The following is a 22,446-nucleotide window of genomic DNA, read 5'->3' as shown; positions in this document are numbered from 1 at the left end:
ACTCCAAATCTTTGAAATGCACACACACACACACACACACACACACAGGCATGCATGCACTAAGCTAAGTCCACATAGTTAAACAAAGCATCCACATGGATGCATCTGCATTAGCCACATTCCCACTGCAGGCATTTTAATAACCACCTTTGTGGCTACATTTAAAATATCTTATTTGGGTGCTTTCTTACTGAAGGAACAATTCTACATTACAGAATGCAGCTACACCCCCATCCCCTACTCATAATATGTACATTCCTGCCTGAAGTATATTACAACTCAAATGGGGAAATGCAGGCTATTTTAAGATAGACACTATCTAGTAGGAGTCAGAAATTCCAGATGAATTTCCCATTTTATTCCATAGGTGTAAGTTAAAAAAACAATTAAATGAGAATAACTAGCATAATTGCTTCTGACATCAACTTTTATAGGATTAATTGAAACAGAGTCACTGTCCACATGATGCCAAACATTCAGGAAGAAAGTACTGGGAAGCAGGAGGAGAATGCTCTCAGCCAAGCATCCAGATGTTTTTAAATATCCAAATGATATGTGGACAGACCCTTTGGGTGATGGGCTGAATGCAATTTTTAAAAATCTATGTGTTTTGGTCGTGTTTAGGTAAAGTAATGGCATACCAAGTAATATTTGCAAGAAAGCTCATATTTCCATGATGCCTGAAACAATTAATTAAAAAATAAAAATATCAGTTTTAACAATCTTCTTTGGTCTTTATGATCCGAAATAACCACTTGAATGATACTCTCATACAAAAAAGGCACTGACTCTTGGCTGGAATCGCTCAGCTTCACTAGCTGTTTCCGAGAATTTCATGTGATTATTGGATGTGGATTGACATGTCAAAGCATAAATCAATGAGGATCTGAAGAGAGTGTCATACCACTCAATTTTCGCATTACAAGAAGTTAGAGGGAAGAGTTAAAACTTTTTCTCATTTGATTTTATACTCTATACAATAGTGTACCCAGTGGTGAGTCACATAGCATGGCAGAAGGCTTTAGCACATCAACATAGTTAAAACTTCTTGTTTAGCAGTTTATTAATAATATTAAAAGGTAGCACTCTCCCAAAGACTTCTCCCAAAGGAGTTATCATAAAATCAGGTGACTATGCATTAGTCACAATTCTAACCATGATTACCTTATTTAATATGCATTAGTTTCTTAAATTTTAATACTGATAAGACTATCCAATTAATTTAATGTATGTTGGCTTGAAAATATATGAATTGATTTGACTATTTCTGAATTCCTACATACATATATATGGATATATAGGTAGATACACATACCCAATACATATTCGCTTTTATACGCACATTTTCAATTGAATATCTCTTCATCAAGGAACTTTTACATATGTATGTGTATATGTGTATGTATACAGAGACAGATGGCTATATCATTTGACTGTCAGTAGCAAAGATTGAAAAGTGAATACCCTTACTGTTACACTGTGATCTTACATTTTGAAAGTCCATTAAGTTTTCACAAGTTGTGACGTATAAAAAGTAACTTCCATGTTGCCATGTTTCTAATTCTAACTTAAAAACAAAACTGCAAGAAGTTAATAGCCTTTACTCTTTGAATGTACACAGATTGGCTGGGGAGGTTTCAGCTCACCCTGTTTATTCACTACTTAACCTTGGATATCAAGAAACAAAGATAATAAGAAGTGTCTACTACAAATGTAGCTGAGTAATAAAAGAAACTCCTATATGTAGCTATGAATACTTTATGGTTCAGAAACATAGTTTTCATGGAAGATTTAATTTGAATTATTTTCTTGCCATGTAAGTTTTATAGTACTTATAAAATGGAAGACAATCAATCTTTGATTACTAAAAGAAAAAAAAAGGAGAGTTAAAAACCATTGCTCACTGGATCACTAGATTACTCTTCTTACTTAAAGGTTTCAATGCAGTAGACTGTCCCATAAGATGAAGTAACTTATGTGATTTTACTTTAGTAAAGGAGGTCTCAAAGTCTGAATACCATAGACAAGATGAAGCAATCATGCTGCAGTCAAAGTGTCTGTCTATTCTTATCCAGTTGAAATTTGAATACTGGGTGTTTTTTCACATATGCACATAAAAAACCATTTCCATGCACACAATCAAATTTAAGGAATCTTCAATAAAGAGACTTTACCATTTTTATGATAGTAGGTGACCTCCACTTTCCTTTCCTCTGACCCAAGCAATGCTTGGGCAATTTGGGCGACATCATGCCTCTTGGTCTCTGGCCCATGAAGGAAATCACAGGTGCATGGTTTCTGCATGACATCTGGCCTGGAGAACCCAGTCATTTCACAGAACCCATCATTGCAGTAGATGATAGCACAGTTCTGCACTCTGGCATTTGCAATGATGAATTTTTTATCTGTATTAGGAAGACAATGATGCACATTTCAAAAAAGCTTCCATAAAACTCCTATAAACACAGGAACAATTTGTTGCATAATAAGACTTTGGAAATGCAAATTACATTCTGTAGTGAAACTAATCTAGACCTTTTATTTTAAAAAAAAAAGCTTTAAATTTGAAAGCAACGTTGTGGGTCATTTTAAGAAAGTAATGAAAAATCTTTCTATCAAGTTATATGAGAATAATTTCATCTAGTGACAGTTCTCACCCCTGTAACTCTCAGGAGCCCAAAGTCTCACACAGAAGGAACAGCTGTTCTATGATATTTTGGGGATACTATTTAATTTAGAGATGAATATTTAAAAAACCCAAACAGTAAAACACCCTGTGGCTGGTAGATTTCTGTCTTAAACCTTAATGCTTAGGAATTCTGCTCAACTTTCATATTTTCTTTCGTTTTCTGTTAAGACTTATCACTTAACACATTAATTCCTTTTTAAGGAACAATAAAAAATTATCATGTGTATGAGTGATATTATCATCACGTTTCTAGCACTTGGTAATCCAAATCTTCACCTTTTATAAACAAATTATTATTAAAAGACTGAAACACATGCACTAAAAACATCACTACTTCACCCATTACTTTTTCTTTTCTTTTAATTAATGTTGTTGGATTTTTCAGGTGAAGTTAAGAATGATAATATATACATTTCATTTTTTAAAAAATCTCAGAACTAGATCCCTTAGCCTTGGACAAAATGCAAAGCAGCAATCTCACACAGTATGCAAGTTTCTTCCTTATATAACTTTACAGAATATCAAGTTATTAGATGCAATTATCAAAATAACTCCAAAATGTATAACCTTAAATGGGTGCTTAAGATGGTGGTTCTGAAAAAGAGCCAAATATAAGTTGGCAAGTGTAGGCTTTAAAATTAATGCAACTGTGTTAGCAATGAGAATAACCTCCCACAACAGTAAATCTATTTGAGACCATCAATATTCCCTGTGGTTGTGTTTTATCCGATATATTTTATTTTCTAGTAAAAAAAAGAAATGAAAGGATAAATTCAGATATTAAAGCTTGAAATCGTTCAGGTAGCCAATAGTCTGTATAAGAATGCATCATAGATCAGAAACCTGTCCTTGCAGAATATCCTGCTAGCATCATATTTGCATTGATTTAATGCAAAGTTTAGCTATATGAAAACTAAGAAGAAGCAAAGATCACTGTCACATTCCAGTTTTGGAACTTATTCAAGTTTAAATACTTTTCCTAGTAATTCAAGTTCAGATTATTTCACTTAATCACGCAAAATTGTTCCATTCCTATTTTTGCATGTCTTTAAATCAATCTCAAAAAAAAAAAATAAAGCCATATTATAAAGACACGTTCCCTTTAAGATAGTGAAATAGTAGGACATGAAGTAGCAGGCAGAGAATGGGGCAGTGGGAGAGGAGGGATCAAATTGCCTGTTATAATGGAGACAATAATATACCGTGTAAATCAAAATTAATTTCAGAATGGGCTTCCTCGCTGTCACCCAAAGCTTTCGGTTTAATTTGACAATCTAACTTGAAACAGCCCGGAGTTGTTCTTTACGGATCTTACAAGGCAGCTAAAACAAAGTACTTCTATCAAAACAGAAAGAGAGGGAGAGAGAAGAGAGAACAAATGAACTTACTTTGCCCTTCAAATTTCCGTATGATGGTCCCCAAAAATGTATTTTGTGGTGCCACATGACCTCTTCGAACAGGCATGTTTACACCGATCTTCGGATCAGTTCTCTCCCTGAACACAAGAGTTCTCCAGTGATCTACACGATTACAGCCCAGACCACTGAGCGAGCTTCTCTTTGTGACAAATCATCCTCTTTTGAAACACAGAAATCTCTTCCCATTAGCACCACTTCTAGACACACGCTTTTCCCACTGGAGCAAAATCCATTCCCCACACCTTCCTGAGGGGGACCTCGCACCGGACTGTCGTTTTGTGAGATGGTTGGGGGGAGGAGGGGTGGGGGTAGAAGGAAGGAGGACAGAAGGCGGGGGAGTGGGGAAGCAACGGGGTGGCTGGGGAGGGAGGGAGTCACAAGTGCAATCGATCTGTTTCTTTACTACCAAATGCCGCCAATTTCCCAGAGCAAATGGACTTAACCTGGTGGTTTCCCTGAGCCGTGGTGATGGTTAAGATAGGCGACTTCAGCCAGATTTTGCAAAACGGAGAGGAGTCAGCGAGGTTGACGTACCCCCCCGCNTTAATTTACATGGAGACAATAGGAAGCAGGGGGCAGTTTGTCCTTTGATGGCTTAAGATTTACAGAATTTAGATGGTTCTCTCCCACTTGGAATGAAAATTCTTGCAATATCCCAACTGAAGGCTTTCCTCCTTCCCTCCTCCCCCCCCCCCGTTTCTATACTCCCCATCTCAATCCCCACCTCCCCCACCCCCATCTGTCTTTTGGTGCTTTGAGGGCTAAACTGCAGCTTGCTTAAGAGAGAAGCAGGCGGTCTTTCCCCAGGTGCTGGACCCGTGGAGCTATCCGTGACGCTGGTGCTGACTCCGCTATTAGTAATTGCTGCCTCAATCCAGCAATAGACAATAGAACTGCAAACTCAGGCAAGCCGAATTGAGATCTTTACACATCAGCCGTCTCCTATGCTTACAGTTCCTGAAAACACTTTCCATTTCCACCCCACCCAGTCAACCCTACCACTACTCTCCAGTCTCTATCCTGAAGGACAGTAGCAACTTGGGAGGAATACTGGCAAACCAACTATTATGGGTAGATAGTAATTAAAGCTCCACGGACAACAGGAAGACAGAGTAATAAAACAGTATGTTATGTAGAGGTTAGCCTGATAACACTGCTTTGAGAGATTAAAAGCAAGCAGTTAAAACTCAGCCAGTATATACTGCATCATGTGAAACTGTTATTTCCAAATATGGCTTGAGGTAGGTTATTTATACCTGTCTCCTAACATGGTCTCTTAATAGGTAGGAAGTGGTAGTAAATGTTTTCTGTAGTGCTGAGCTTGATATTAACTTTCACAGGCTGTTGAGCCTAGAAACCTTTGCCTTCCACCTGTTCTTCCTCTACAAGATCAGGTGATTTCTTACTCCCTGAGGGCTTTCCCTGTCATTCCCTTTAACTTTCTTTGTTATTTTTTTTTGGTTAATTACTCACTTTACATTTAAATTCTATCATATGTCTTAAAATCCATATGGTGATGTTTTGTAGGTTTCACATTTTCTAACCTCATTTAACTCTGAAATTAGTTCTATTAAGGATTCAATATAAGATCATAGGACACTTTCTAACCTATGTATTGTAATTGATTGATCTGAGGAGAAGATTAAAGGCATCCTGTTTCTAAATTACCCTAGTAATCGTGTTCATGCATTATACATTGGTGCAGTGGAGACAAGTACATCAATCAATATTCAGCCAATAATAGAATCAAGCCAAAGGATGGTAATCATATCTGCCTTGCCTGCTGGAAAATTCCCTCCTCCCACTCAAAGGTGAGACCTTTGCAGATTTCTAAACTGTGAAACATGGAAGTTACTTAGTAGCCTGTCTTTTGCATGTGGAAATTAAAATGAACTATACAAATAACTTTAGTTTTAATCATGTACATTTATGGTGCTAGTAAGAACACTTACTAAAATGTGCTTTTTCTGGATTTTAATTCAAAAGAAATTTTCTTCATGATGGCTTCCTTCCAGACACATTACCCAGTAGCTGATAATGTTTGTCCAAATCTCCAGAGAGACTGTAGCAATTATTAAGTGACATTAAAAACATGTAATTTCTTATACAGGTAAATTCTACATAATTTCTTGAGACTTCAGTTTTCTTATCTGCTAAAAAAGGAAGAGGTGGACTCCATGACCCATGAGGTTCCTTCCAGGTTTAAGGTGTTACATCACTAAGCAAAGATTGTTTTAAAGAGCTTACTTCATTGATAAAACAAATAATCCGAATAAATGAGCAGACGAAATGGGGAAATTAGGCCCACAAGCATATGCAATAAATATCATTGAAGGTGATAATGAGGCCTTTAAATTATTCTTATGATAAGGCCCAACAAATATGGTCACCTTTCAATAGGCATTTTGGTACCTATTTCTTAATTCTCTTTTGGATAGTCTTGAATTTTTGGACTCTGCAAAGTAGAAAATTAAGTGATCTGGACTTTTAAAGCTTCCTTTTTGAAATAAATATTTTTATTTAGCTGTAAAATAGGTGAAATATTCTATATAGTTTTGTTCATTCTATTATGACCATTCTTAAATATTTAAATAAATTCTACTAAAAGAGCCAGATATTCCCAGCATCTAAAGTACTTTTAGGTTGTTAAGTTAGTTACCTATGAAATGGGATTAGTTCTTTTAAAAACTTTTCTTTTAATTGTTAACTTTTGTTTTTATATCATGCTCTTTCCAAATCTTCCCCTAACCATTTCCTTTAAAATAAAGATTTTAAAAGAAAAAGTAGAAAAAAGAAATCCCATTAACTCACTCCCCTAGGATATTATATATTTTTAGCATTCATATAATTTGTAGTTTACACTTATAGTATAAATACATTTTAATCTGTATTGTCCACAAAGACGAAAAACTGGGCCCAGAATTGAATCAGAGGGAAGGAGGCTAAATTACTTTTGGGAAGTTGCCCAGTGTTTTTAATGACTCTAAGCATCTCTCAGAAGCAAAGATTCATCTTTTAAACACAAATACTCTTCCAGTGATATGGAATAGCTATTAAGACATGTAATATCAAAATTTCTGAAGAACAAAAGTTGAAGGTCACTCAAAGGGCAATAAAGAAACTGAAACATATTACAAATAGGAAACTAAATAAGAGTAAAGGATGTTAGCAGAGAGCTGTAGGAATGGAAAAAGAGATAGATAGTATATCAAGGGTAAGAGATAACTGTCCTCCATTGGTAGCCTAATGATATCAAGAAGAATGCCTATTGCATTTTAGATGGACTCCCTACGGGGAATTATTGGAGAACATGGAAAAGAGTCTCTAGAGATGAGAGGGCATGAATGGTCTTGATCTGCATCACTGGAAAGAATATCCACTTTGATGAGATCATGGAGTCTTCAAAATATAGATACAATATGCACAATATAATAAATGACTATACGATGTTTTCTTTGATCAAGAGGGCATAGTTTGACATAAAGGTTAATTAGAGAAATTATGTTATGAGTTTTTAGCAATGCATTCTTCCCTGTGTTCTTATTATTTTCTTCATACTGGGTAATTTTAAAATTTAGTGGTAACTTATCACTTCATTAAAAGCAGTGGTATCCTAGTAACCTGGCAAATCCAATATAGTTTCCAAAGAAAACTAATTTACCACCATGGAGTCAGTTAGACATTGGGAAAATGTGGTTTGCTGAAGTCAGTTATGGAAAATAATTTGAAATCATTAACCAATTTTAAAAGTTTTCCAAGAAATAGCACATTTTAAAGATTAAAGTAAAAAGTGTGCTTGTGTATATTAGTGCTTAAAATGGTGTGGGGTTTTGTTGTTGTTTTAACATAGGAAGTACTAAATAAATACTTGTTGTATGGTGTACTCTACTACCTTGCTAAATTGAACTACTAGTGAATGTTTTCTGAATACATACTACCTCTTTCTGCCTTTGTGAATTTACTCATACATTTCCTATACCTGGAATCCATTCCCCTACCAACTATAAAACCTATGACCCCTTCCTCTGTTTTAAGGTCTGACACTAGGTCCATTTCCTCTATGAAGTTTTCCTTGATCGCTCAGATGAAAGTATTCTCTTCATCATTAGCTTTCTCATTGCATTTTTTTTTGTATCTCAGAATATGCCCTCATTCGCTTTTATGTTACATATCTCATCTCCCTGCCCAGTAAGGTCCATGAAAATTCATTCATTTTTCTGTTTTCCTTAGAAGCTAACGCTGTCTTACCTATAATGGATATTTAACAAATAAGTTTTGAATCAAATTGCACCACTATATTTAAATATCATAAGGTAACAAATTTAACTAATGGGAAATAACACAGATCAGGTTTTTTTTATTGCCATGACTTGGAAATCATGACAATAATAATGAGTTTTAATTTATCACTTGAGCAAAATATCCCTAATTCTAATTAAAGAAGAAATAGTGCAACCAAAAGAAATGACATATTTTTTTTCTGATTACCTTCTCTTTCATGGAGAAATATGCAATATAATCATCTAATGTATTTGACATCATATTATGTATTTTTATCTATAAAAATTATTAAAGTACTGCTCCAAAAAAACTGAACTTAGTTGAATTTATTTAAAGTATTCAGGAAAAATAAAGATTTAAGGACTTCATCTGGATTATCAAAATAACTTTATGTCTATTTTTCTTGTCACCTAGCTTCTTCTACTCCAATCAATTTTTCAGATAACTGTCAAATTGAACTTAAAATAACTTTGTTCATAAACTTCTTATTGTCTAAAGGATAAGGTCTAGTTTCTTCAGTAACATATGAGTCCTTCTAAAATATGACCATCTTAATTTGTTCAGTGCTATTTTCCTACTCAGTACTGTATTTTAAAATGTAAGAACCATTCTTTAATTCTCAGGCAGTACAAAAATAAGCAGTGTTAGATTTGGCCCTGTAGTAGTAATTTGCTGGCCACTGAGTTTGATCCATAGTGGATTTTTAACTTTTTGGTGTCATAGACCATCTTGGCAGTCGGGCAACACAAATGTACTTTTCAGAATAACATTTTTAATGCATAAAATAAAATATATAATATTCCAAGGCACACTGATTATGTTAAAAATGCAGTTATCAGAATATAAAAATTTAAGCCCAAAGACACCAGATAAAGAACTCTTCTCCTCACACAATATAATAATCCAGCTAGTTGCGTTTTGCTACACTGTAGATGTTTATTGTTTGTTTCTATCTCTGAGACTTTACTATTTGTTATTTGCCCTACCTGGAATGCCCTCTCACCTTATCTTCACTGATTTAAATGCTATCTACATTTTTGGATCCACCTTAAGAACTATTTCTTCTACAGTAGTTTCTCTGATGACTTTGATTCTCATTCGGCTTGTCCTGTTCTCCCTTTCAATCATTTTTTGTCTGTTTTATTTATTTACACAATATGCTATAACACACAATTTTCTTAACAGGGAATCAAAGGACTAAATGTTAGTGGCAACTTATCCACTTTTTAGCCTTTTGGCTAAGAAGGGTAACTGACAACCTTTCTGGGTTTGAATAGGCAATCTGTCCTGTCCTTTCCAATTCCAAAAGTTAAAAATCCCATGGCATGTTTCTGACATATTGGCAGACAAATGTCAATTGCAAATTTAAAACTTAATAATATTGAGCTCCTCCTATGTGTACAGAACCATGAAGAACACTGACAGAGCTATGAAATTTAAATAAGATATTTTGTATGGACTCACGGAAGATAGTCTATTAGAAGAACAGGATGCATACAGAGATAACCATAACATAAATATATAATATGTGATACATGTGTTCATCAAATGATGCTAGAATTAGAACTGGAAGGGACCTTAGAATTTATTTAGTCTTACTTTCATTCTATAGATAAGAAAACTGAGGACTGGTGTTATTGTGTCTTACACAGACATAGAAGTATTGAGTTTCAGAGTCAGATACAAATTAGAAGCCTTTGAATCCAAATCCTTTGTCCTTTTTAGCATAAGGCACGGTTTCCCATGATACAAAAGATGCAACATGCTATTGGAAATCCAAAATGGAAAGAGTTATTACTAACTGTTGAGACCATGAAGGACTAAAATTCCACACAGGAGATAGCAAGAGTTTATATTCAAAGGATGACAAGAGATTAGATGAACAAAGAGGATAAGAAAACATTCCAAGCAAAAGCAATAGTAGTGCAGAGAAAATAAAAGTATAGTTTTTAGGGGATAGAAAGTAATCTGGTTAGTCTGAGCAAAATGTGTATGGAGAAGGATTGAAAGGTAGAGTGGTAGCAGATTGTGATGGGCTTTGAATACCTAATGAAGGAAGTTGAACTACTTAGCAAGCAATAGAAAGGCCTTGAAGTTTTTTGAACAAAGGAGAAAAATGACCAGATCTATTCACCAGGAAGATGAGCCTGGCATTGATATGAGGATTAAATTGAATTATAGAAAGAGTGAGACAGAAGGATATTTTTTAAAGTAGTGTATATAATCTGGAAAAGAAAAAATAAAATATTTTTTTAAAAAAGACACTATGGGGGGCAGCTGGGTAACTCAGTGGAGTGAGAGTCAGGCCTAGAGACAGGAGGTCCTAGGTTTAAACCTGGCCTCAGCCACTTCCCAGCTGTGTGACCCTGGGCAAGTCACTTGACCCCCATTGCCCACCCTTACCAATCTTCCACCTATGAGACAATACACCGAAGTACAAGGGTTTAAAAAAACAAAAAACAAAAAACAAACAAACAAAAAGACACTATGCTACTACATCCAAGTGGATGGTAATGAGGACTTGTTCTAGTGTTGTTAGTGGGAATAGAAAGACATAGATATGAGAATATTACAGAAGCAGGATTTTAATGAATATCCAAGATGACCAAAGTAGTACACATGAGTTATTCACACTGAATGAGTATCATTTTAGAAAAATGCAAAATCCACACAGACATCATGTGCTTTCTTTGTACCTTCTCTAAAATTCTTTTATGCACTGATTTGTGCAGGAATTCTATATATTGTATAAGCATGAACGGGAAGAAAGATATATAACAGTTTTGCCTCTTATTTGTAATTGGGAAAAAGAACAGAAGCTATAGAAAGACAAAATACTTTACATCAGATACTTAAGTCTGTTTCTTTCTTTCTCATGGATCTGTAAACAACACTCCTAAGTCCTTTACCCTTGTCTAACTGCTAAAACACCCCCCCCCCCACCTGTGAAAGCCTTAAATTTGATAATGAATTTAAATGTTGCTGGTTTCCACGCTGCATATCTAAGCCATACTGCATTCAGTAACATTTTAAGAACAATTTGCATAGTTTTGGTACTTTTATTTCTTCGAGAGGCTTCATAGCCTATCCCTAAGCACCCCCAATGTGGCTGAGTTTGGGCTTTTGAGAGTATGATTCTATCTTCCCTTTCTTTAAATTCCCTACCTGAATTCAAGTCTTTTGATGGACATAAAGACATCTCATCACTGTATTATATTAACATTTCATTTCAGTCCTGCTGTATTTTATTCTTTCTTTTGCTAGAGCCTGCTAACATATTTTATAGAGACAATCTAAATAAAGTAACTATGGCTTCTGCATTCCATTGAATTAGTCATTAACATTATTATTAGCCCTCAATAGAATTGAGCTTTGTGAATCTTTTTCACCAGCTACATACAGTTCTCCCTCCTGTATTTTTCAAGATTTAATTTCCCTGTAGTTTTTTATCAAAATTATAATTACTCAGAGTAATGTTATATAGTACAAAACTATACTGCCTCATTTTCTCTGGCACATCATTTATCACTGTCATTTCTCATAGTTTGGTCAACAAGAATCTAAGAAAAAAATTCAGGTCAGGAATTTCTCATTCAGTACTCTTCAGTTCTGTTTTATGATATTTTGTCATGCACCATTATGGGATAAAATGTAGTTTCATCTACCTTATCCAGACAGACACAACATTAGGAAACATTCTAAAAACAGACCTTTGAAGCAAAATGGCATCATCCAGATGGGAATTCTCTACTTTAAAAGGCCGTTTATATAGTCCTCAATAGAAAGAACATTAACCATGAAATTCCAAATGCTTGGAAATTGGCCCACTAAGAAAGTAGTTTTTACTCATTTATAACCAAGAAAAATAAAACCACTTACTTTGGGCAAAGAGAAAAGCAGCATAGTAGGATGGATAGAAATCTAGCCTGAGAATCAGTAATTTCTTGGTTTAAATCCTACTCCTGACATGACACATATTGTATAACTATGGACTGATTCTTAACTTCTTAGTGCCTATAAGTAGCTTCCTAAGACTGTATGCCAGTATTGTTGAACATTTTCTGAGTTTGAGTGCTTGTTTTGGACAGCTGGACAGAGGGGTGAGGCATGCAAAAAATGTCCTAGGGTGCTAGGAAGAAGGGGAATGGAGCAGTTCCCTGAGTGTTGGCTCTGCATGTGAGCCACATCTTTGCTAATGCTGCTATACACTATAGTCCAATTGCTTTGGTAGAGTTTCTACACTGTGATTTCCCTCATATTAATGAAACGACAGATCCAGATTTCCCACCAAAAATAATTAAATAAAAAGCAAAGGGAAAGAGCAGCTAGACAGTTCAGTGAATTAAGATCCAGGATTAGAGCCAGGTGGTCCTGGGTTCAAATTTGGATTCAGGAACTTCCTCCCTATGTGACCCTGGACAAGCCACTTAACCCCTTCCTGCTGTTCTGCCTTGGAACCAATGTAAATTGATTCTAAGATGAAAATTAAGGGTTTTTAAAAAAACAATGTGTTATGCTGGATACTAGAGATATAAAGATGAAACAAATGATCAAATTCTTAAATTGAACAAGCTAATTTTGGAGCAGGGGAAGGAGGAGAGTATAGTTAGTTGGGTTTTCTGAACTGAACCTGACTAAGTGAATCCCCTTGTAATTCAGGTTCATTATTTTAAGAAAATGAGACACTAATAAGTCATTTAAAAGGTAACACAATGAGTTAATGAAAGAAAATGGGATGATACAGTAGATAGATCCTAGAATCAGGAAAACCTGAGTTCAGATCCTGACTCACACAATCATTACCTGTGTGACCCTGAAAGTCATTTAGACTTAGACCCTGTTTATTCATCTGTAATGTTGGGATAATGATAGCACCTATATATTGTGAGTTGTTGAAAGATAAAATGATATAATAAATGTAGAATGCTTTGCTAACCATACAGTGCTATAAATCTTGCTATTATTATTTTATCATTATTCTTTACTTATCCATAGCAGGAAAAGAATATCCAACAAGAATATACATCATCACACATCTCATTTCGATTTTGCTGAAGAAAGCTTCCTTGCCTGATCTGCCCACTGTTTTCACCATCCAAGTATCAGAGAGAATACTTAAGAGTTCTTTGTGATTATTAGATGACTATGAATTGATTTCAACAGAATGAAAAGTTAGTCTCTTGAACAAACTAAACTTAATCAGAGATTCTAGCAACACATTTTAGAGAAAGAAAACTTACGTAATGTCAGGTTTATGATATTGCTTCTACCACACTAGGTAAATATAAATATAATATAATACAGTTTAGGATATGTAAGATATACAGATATGATGAAGTAAAGATGAGAGTTCAAATAGAGTTATATTCTATTCTCATACAACTTCATGAAATAAGTCTCAGAAGTAGAATGAGGTCTACCCTAGCATTAGTTTGACACAAGGAAGTCTCTCTTTAAATTTTTTTTTAATTTTTATTTTTCAATTTATTTATTTAGAATATTTTTCCATGGTTACATGATTCATGATTTTTCCCCACCCCTCTTCCGTCTCCCTTCATAGAGCTGACAAGCAATTCCATTGGGTTTTACATGTGTCATTGTTTAAAACCTAGTTCCATGTTATTCATATTTGCAGTAGATCTTTTTTTTTTAACCCTTAACTTTTGTGATTTGCTTCCTTGGTGGAAGAGTGGTAAGGGTGGGTAATGCGGGTCAAGTGACTTGCCCAGGGTCACACAGCTGGGAAGTGTCTGAAGCCAGATTTTAATCCAGGACCTCCTGTCTCTAGGTCTGACTCTCAATCCACTGAGCTACCTAGCTGCCCCAGTAGATCTTTTAACATCAAAACCCTAATCATATCCCCTCTGAACCACGTGAAACATTATATGTTTTTCTTCTTCATTTCTACTCTCACAGTTCTTTCTCTGGATGTGGATGGCATTCTTTCTCCTAAGTTCCTCCGTGTTGCCCTGGATCATTGAAAGTCTATTACATTAGATTGTGCCACATTGTTTCATACAATGTCCTCCTGATTCTGTTCTTTTCATTCTGCATCAATTCTTGGAGGTCTTTCCAGTTAACATAGAAATCCTCCAGTTCATTATTCCTTTCAGCATAATATTCCATCACAGTCAAATACAACAATTTGTTCAGCCATTCTCCAATCAATGGACACTCCCTCATTTTCCAATTTTTTGCCACCACAAAGAATGAAACTTTAAATATTTTTGTACAAGTATTTTTCCTTATTATCTCTTTGGGGTACAAACCCAGCAATGGTATGGCTGGGTCAAGAAGCAGGCAAACTTTTAAAGCCCTTTGGGCATAATTCAAAATTGCCCTCTATAATGGTTGGATTAATTCACAACTCCACCAGCAGAGTATTAGTGTCTCAATTTTGCCACATCCCCTCCAACATTTATCACTTTCCTTTGCTGCCATATTGGCCAATCTGCTATGTGTAAGGTGGTACTTCAGAGTTGTTTTTATTCACATTTCTCTAATCAAGAGGGGTTTAGAACACTTTTTCATGTGATTATTGACACTTTTGCTCTGTTTGATCAGTTGATCAGTTTCATACAAGAACTACTTATTCATATCCTTTGACCATTTGTTGATTGGGAAATGGCTTGATCCTCTGTGAATTTGACTTAATTCCTTATATATTTGGGAAATTAAAGCTTTGTCAGATAGTTTTGTTATAAAGATTTTTCCCCAGTTTGTTGCTTTCCTTCTAATTTTGGTTACATTGGTTTTGTTTGTACAAACCCCTTTTAGTTTGATGTAATAAAAATCATTCATTTTACATTTTGTAATATTCTCTATCTCTTGCTTGGTCTTAATTTCCTTCCTTTCCCACAGATCTGACAGGTATACTTTTCTATGTTCACCTAATTTATTCATGATTTCATTACCTATATTTGTCATTTACCCATTTTGAATTTATCTTGGTATAGGGGGAATTCAGTCTTAAAATTCACTACAACCGTCTTCTAATCTGAATCTACACTGAGGTTTAGCATGCCTAAGTGGTGGTTTGACCATCACCAGAACGGTATTCCACCAAAAAATATCTATTTTATTAATGTAAGCATTTAGAGATATACATTTTCCTCTAATTACAGCTTTTGCTAAGTCCCATAGACTTTTGTATGTCATCTCATTATTTTCTCTTTAATGGAATTATTTATTTCAATAGTTTGTTCTTTAATCCACTCACTCTTGAAGATTACCCAAAGGCCTTAGTGCAATTTTCAATTATAATTGCTCTAAAATTATTAAGCTTTAATACATTAAAATTACACTTGGACTCTGTGGACACTCTTTATATGTTTTATCTCCTTTAAGTCTTGCAACAGCCCTATGAATTTCATATTACAAGTAATATTGAACCACTTTGTTCTTTCTGTTTTAAAATAAATCAGTTTATTGAAGAATTTTTTTAAACTAGCTAGCCAACTAAAGACATCATGCAACCACTTAAGGTTCTCTAAATAGATCCAGAAAAGGAAAGGAGTACTTGAAAAGGGAAGTAGAAAAGTAGTGAAAAGAGATGTTGGCTATTTAGAGTAATAAAGTGAAAAACCATTAAAAGTGGAAGAATACATATTTTGCCTTCTCCTTTTATAGATGAGGAATCATAAAATCTAAGATTTTAAAAGGACCCTAGAGATCATCTAATTCAACTCATAACTGAATTCTCTATATAATTTCCTCACTACAATTGTCTCAAAACTCAACAAGTAGGAAACCAAGCTTTTTATATTGATTTCCAGTGAGAGAAAACTCATTACCACTGGAGACAGCCAACTGAATATTAAAAAGCTGTATTTCTTAATTCTTGGAGCAGCTGAGTAATATAGTGGATAGAGTACAGGCCCTGAAGTCAGAAAGACTAATTTTTTTGAGTTCAAATCCAACCTCAGTCACTTCCCAGTTATATGATTCTGGGCAAGTCACTTAAGCCGTTTGCCTCAGTTTCCTCATCTGCAGAATGAGCTAACAAAGGAATGGCAAACCTCTCCAGTATTTTTGCCAAGAAACTCCAAATGGAGTCATTAAAAAGACACAATTTCCTAGTATCACCGAAATTTCCTGTTCTATAGCTTCTATATTTTGTTCCTGGTTTTTATTTTTTGTTTTATTTGTTTTGTTTTGTTTTGTTTTTGTTTTGTTTCTCTACTCTCCATAGCCAGAAGGAACAAGTATGCCCCTCCTCTTCCTAAAAACCCATAAAATAATTGAAAACAACAAGCTTATTTCCCTTGAATTTTCTCTTATTCATAATACATAATCCCAGTTCCTTTATTCAAGCATCATATGATTTCTAGCACTTTAATAATTTTGCTTTTGTTAACTTGGGGAAAAAACACAGAACTACTAAAGTAGTCAGAAAAACCAAGTCTTTAATCAGGAGAGGATTAAGTCCAATAATTGGCTGCTACACAGAGCCCAGCACCAGAAACTTCACAGGGCCTACACTCTAGGGCAGGGGTAGGCAACGTATGGCTTTTTCTGAAGGAGCCATAAAGTCAATTTTTTTTTTCAGGCGCTGTTACAGGAGTGCGCACCGTGAGCACTGTATGGCTCTCATGAAATTACATTTAAAAAAATGTGGCGTTTATGGCTCTCAAGGCCAAAAAGGTTGCCCGCCCCTGCTCTAGGGACTCTGGGAATGTATCCTGGAGAATCTCCATGCTAGATGATACTCTAAAGAACATTAGAACTTGGGGAATTTATATACCTTTTGGGGAACTAGGGACAGGGAAGTATTATTGATTGACATTATCATGGTTACAAGGAAATAGGACCCAAACTACACTGACAGGATACAAACAGGTCTGGGAAAGAAACCATAGCCAGAGGCTGGGGCACCCTGGAATGGCTTATTTATATTAGATATTAAAAGGGAAATATCCAGCCAAAGGCTGGGCTACATGGGAGAAGACCTTGATACAATGGGAGAAACTACTAAGACAAAAGGGTACTTAATGTTTGATTAGATCTGCTAGCTCTGCCTAAACTGCAATCATCAATTACTTTAAGGTGTGTTATTCAATCTGGAATGGCTAAGCCTGAGCCCTTTCTCAAGGCAAACTCTTATGGGACAAGGGAAAACTTGGGGTCTCCAGATTTAAAGTTGACACTTTCCTCTGATGAGGGAAGATAAGTAAGTTGCCCAAATTCACACAAATCAGAGCTAGAATTTGAATGTAAATTGTCTTACTTCAGAGCCAGTGCTTTTTCTACTGTACCATAATGCCTCCTCTGTTGAGTATTTCCACTAGAATGTCTCATCAATACTTTAAACTCATTATACCTAAAACTAGAAAAATAATAAAAATAAAACTGGATACTTCATCTGTCACTACCTCCTCTTGCCCCAACCAGGCCATCCTTAAAGGTACTCAGGTTTGGAATTTCATAATCATCTTTGAATCTTCCTTTACTTTCAATTCTCAGATCCAATAATTGAACGCACCAAATATTTCTGCCTGCACAATATTGCATCTGTTTTCCTCTCTTCACTGACACTGTTCCCACTTTAGTTCTGTCAACTTTAAAAAAATTCAGAACCGCTAAAGTAGTTAGAAAGAGCAAGTCTTGAATCAGGACAAGAGAGACAATGCTCAACATTTGGCTCAACATCAGACTCTATATACTACCAGAGCCAAAGCTCTGGGACTCTGGGAACCATGTTTCTGGGAAAAAGCACCTCCAAAAGAGATTTTCAGGGTAGCAAAAGAACTTGGGGTCTTATATATCTTTTGGGGAATTAAGGACAGGAAACATACACTGATGGTTTACAAGCATGTTTTGGAAAGAAGCTGTAGCCAGAGATTGGGATACCAGGGTGTGGCCTAAGATATAATGGGAGAAAATTCTAAGACAAAAAAGGTAATTGAGATGTCAGTATTTTGTTCACTCCTATTCAGAATACTTAATGGATGATTGGTGGTTCATTGTTCAGTCCAAGACAAGGTCATTCTGGGACTTCCCTTAATACAAGTTCCCAAGGGACAGAGGCAAATTTCAGGATTCCATAAAAACAGTTGACAATTCCCATCCTAAAAACCCATCTTTTGGAATATTGTAATAACTTCTTAAGTAGTCTTCTTGCATCCAAATTCTTCCCTTTTCAATCCACCCTTGAAATAACTCCCATACTAATCTTCCTAAGATATAGATCTCTTCCATGACTCAGAAACATTCAATGGCTCCCTGATCTTTCTGGGATGAAATATAAACAACTTAGCTTTACATTTGTAGAAAGCCACAACGTTTCCCTTTATATTTCTCATTATTCACCCATTCTATAGACTAGTCAAACTTGGATTACTTTTTGGTCCCCCAACTCACCATACTCTCTATGTCAGTGGTTCCCAAACTTTTTTAGCCTACCGCCCCCTTTCCAGAAAAAAATATTACTTAGCGCCCCCTGTCACATACTATCACCACTCCATTACAATTATTCACCACCCTCAAATGCACCTATGGCCATCACTGCTCACCTGCATTGCTGCAGCACCCATCAGGGGCAGTGGCTCCTACTTTGGGAATCACTGCTCTATATGTTCTTACAAGCTATTATCCACACCCAGAGTGCACTTTTTTTTAAACAATTCTAACTACCTAAATTATCTTCCTTCAATGGAGTTCAGGCTCCTTCTTAAATTTTCCTAATGTATTTTCTCTGGATCCATTTCTTATTACATTCTATTGACTAGTGCATGTTATCTACAGACAAGCGGTATCCACCTAACATATACTATTGTGAGAGGGGGAAAGGGGATTTTATGGGTTCAGTATATTAAAATATGGTCACCAGAGGATTGAACTATTATCAATCCTCAATTAAGAATTCTCAAGTCAAAATTGACTTTTATGGAAGTTTATTTACAATTAAGAAGAGAGAGAGGAAATAAGGAAATAAGAATTTAACTCAGTAGGTAAGAGGCCTGGAGATGAATGAAGCAAAACTTCATTCACAGAGTCTATTAAGAAAAAGTTTTTAAGAGAAGTTCAGGAAGATTCAGTCTTTAAACTCACCACATGGAATTCAGAAGAAGATATTTGAAATAGTCTCACCAATGTCTCAACACTCCTTCATGGACCATAAGAGCGCCTTCATTAGCCGCCCTCTTCACCAGAAGCTTCCAGCTGACTGAGGACCTTCTTTTAAAGGGGTCACTTATGCATCACTTCCTGTGCCTCCCTCCTAATTTACATGTCCAATTACAATAGCCAATTCTCATAGACCGCCTAGGGGGCAGGTCAGTCAATTCTGATTGGTCACTCACTCTAGCACAAGTGGGTTAGGACCTCCCAGAATTTGAAGGCGTTCTCACCTTTGGTGATTAAATCTGAAGATGGGCAGTGTAGACTTGATCTAATTATCACACTATTGAGGCATATGATCTGGAGGAAATAATATTTTCAGAGGCTCTACTATGTAGTCTATTAGGTTTTTCCTCCAATCCTACAAATATATATAGGTTAATCTTTTCTTAAAATGTACTGAAAACATCCTTGAAATCCTTAGATCATCCAAAACAATATGAAATTGTTTCCTGGTAGGGTTAGTATAAAAGCTAGCTCCTGAAGAGTCAGCAGTGACTCTCTTAGTGTTCTGACCAATTGTCCAATTTGGTCAACACAGAAGTTGAGATGCTCTGTCTCCCTGAATTAATATTGCATACTTATTGAATATTCTTTCCAAGCTCTTCCTGAGCAAACCTCCTTTTGTTAACTTAGATGGTCTAAACCAGTGATGGGCAAACTACAGCATGTGGGCCAGATGCAGGCCCCCTGAAATGTTCTATCTGGCTGCAGACATTATTCCTAATCTGACGAATACAATGAGTAGGATACAATACAATGAAACTTCAAAAGAGTTGCCTTAGAAACAGACTGAAAGATGAGCATTTCCTTTCCTTTGGGCTCCTCTTTCAAAAGTTTGCCCATCTCTGGTGTAGACTATCTCATTTCATTCCATTCTCCAACCTGAACCACAAGACTGGCTTTTGTGTGACCTGGTCTACAGTAGGCTTTTTTCTTCTTCATCTTTGGGCCTACTACAGAATGTCCTGCTTTTATAAGTATAATGCCTTGCTTTTTGTAGACCTTTACCAAATGCCATTTGAATTAAATTTTCAGAGGCGGAATTAAAACCCTATGCTCCATATTCTTAACTTAAGCTGTCATCAGTACCACTCACAATATTGCCTAGGGGTAATTCCAATGCATTGATTGTATTCCTGTACAATCCTAAGCAAAACTGAACACACTACCTTCTAAAAAAACAACTTTGAGGTTCCGGGTTAAGAGGGCGGCAGAGTAAGAAGCAGCTCTTAACTTCTCCTGACCAAAACACACAAAACTCCTCAAGGGGACATAAAAACAAGTCCAGACGAACGGAGGAACCCCACAACAGAGCACAGCATGGAAGGTACGTGGAATTGGGGCATTTCCATGCTATAAAGGGGTGAAACAGCTCTCACTAAATCGTGGGCTGAGCAACCACCCCACCCCCACCCCCTCCACACACAACACCTATAGCACCGAAGCCAGCTAAAAAGAAATAGAGCAAGTTTGGGGCACCCATCCAGTCATTGGCAGCTCCAGGGCCTGTTCCTGAGAGCAGCAAGATTTAGGACCCCAAAAAGCTAAAGAAAACACACAAACTCTGAGCGCGGGAGCAGGACACAGAGAGTGGATGCAGGGCACAGAACGTGGACTCAGAGCGCAGGCGCAGGTGGAGGCGTGGGTGGAGGCAGACACAGCCACAAGCTAAACCTCTGAAACCCTGAGTGGGGAACCAGTGCAGATGGGTATACAACTGTGGAACCGGCGCCCTGAGACTTGTAAAGAAACCTCCTGCAGAGGATCAAACAAGGGGGTACACCAGGGGTCTTGACATTGGAAAAAACAAGAACTCAGACCTCAGGAGCCAAAACACCGCAGACAGACCCTGAGCGGGAGGATAAACCTGAGAAGCTGCAGGGATAATGATGGCTACCCAGTCTCAGGAAGTTCAGAAGAGAAAGATTAACAACAAGAAAAAGAAGCCTTTAACACTGGACAACTTTTACACAGAGAAAATCCAGACAACAGAGCAAACAGAGGAGGAGAACAAACAAGCATCCGGACCCTCCTCAAATAAGGAAAACTCCTCACAAGCTATGGAAGAGTTCAAAACTGAGATTTTGAGGAAAATGGAAGAGATGTGGCAGGAAAATAACAGTTTAAAAGGTAGAATCCTGCAATTGGAAAGTGAGGCTCAGAAACGAAATGAACTGATAAGCAAATTGAACAACAGAAATGACCAGATTGAAAAGGAATACCAGAAGATTATGGACGAAAACCGAAGGATTATAGCCAAAAACCAGTCCCTAAAGGCTAGAATTGAGAAATTAGAAGCTAATGATCTCTCAAGACAACAAGAACAAATAAAACAAAGTCAAAAGACTGGAAAAATAGAAGGAAATATGAAATATCTCAATTAGAGAGTGACAGACCAAGAAAACCGGTCTAGAAGAGACAATTTGAGAATAATTGGTCTTCCAGAAAAACCAGAAATTAATAGAAACCTGGACTCCATACTAACAGAAATTATTCAGCAAAATTGCCCTGAAGTCCTACAGCAAGAGGGCAATATAGACATTGAAAGGATTCATAGAACACCTGCGACATTCGATCCAGAAAAGAAAACACCCAGAAATATAATTGCCAAATTCAAGAGTTTCCAAGCAAAAGAAAAAATCTTACAAAAAGCCAGAAAGAAACAATTCAAATATCAAGGAGCACCAATCAGGATCACACAGGATCTGGCAGCCTCCATGCTAAAAGATCACAAGGCTTGGAATACGATATTCAGAAAGGCAAGAGAGCTGGGCCTGCAACCACTGATCAACTACCCATCAAAATTGACTATATATTTCCAGGGGAAAGTATGGACATTCAACAAAATTGAAGAATTCCAGGCATTTGCACAGAAAAGACCAGAGCTAAATGGAAAGTTTGATATCCAACCACAAAAATCGAGAGAAACATGAAAAG

The 22,446-nt window shown here is 36.3% G+C and overlaps 1 protein-coding gene across 1 annotated transcript in view; it reads right to left on the bottom strand.

Moving 5' to 3' along the window:
* KCNH7 (potassium voltage-gated channel subfamily H member 7) overlaps positions 1 to 4,153 on the bottom strand; it is a 606,664-nt gene extending 602,511 nt beyond the window's left edge. The window contains exons 1-2 of the mRNA XM_044666562.1: positions 4,078 to 4,153; positions 2,175 to 2,405 (exon numbers count right to left, since the gene is read on the bottom strand). Of these exons, the coding sequence (XP_044522497.1) occupies positions 2,175 to 2,405; positions 4,078 to 4,153 (307 nt within the window). The remainder of the gene's footprint in view (positions 1 to 2,174; positions 2,406 to 4,077) is intronic.
* Between the last annotated feature and the right edge of the window lie 18,293 nt (positions 4,154 to 22,446).

The sequence above is a fragment of the Gracilinanus agilis genome, chromosome 3 (assembly GCF_016433145.1).
Source record: "Gracilinanus agilis isolate LMUSP501 chromosome 3, AgileGrace, whole genome shotgun sequence".
In the NCBI taxonomy this organism is placed as follows: Eukaryota; Metazoa; Chordata; class Mammalia; order Didelphimorphia; family Didelphidae; genus Gracilinanus; species Gracilinanus agilis.
Note: the sequence above shows the minus strand (reverse complement) of the source record. Positions and strands in the feature narration are given on the sequence as shown.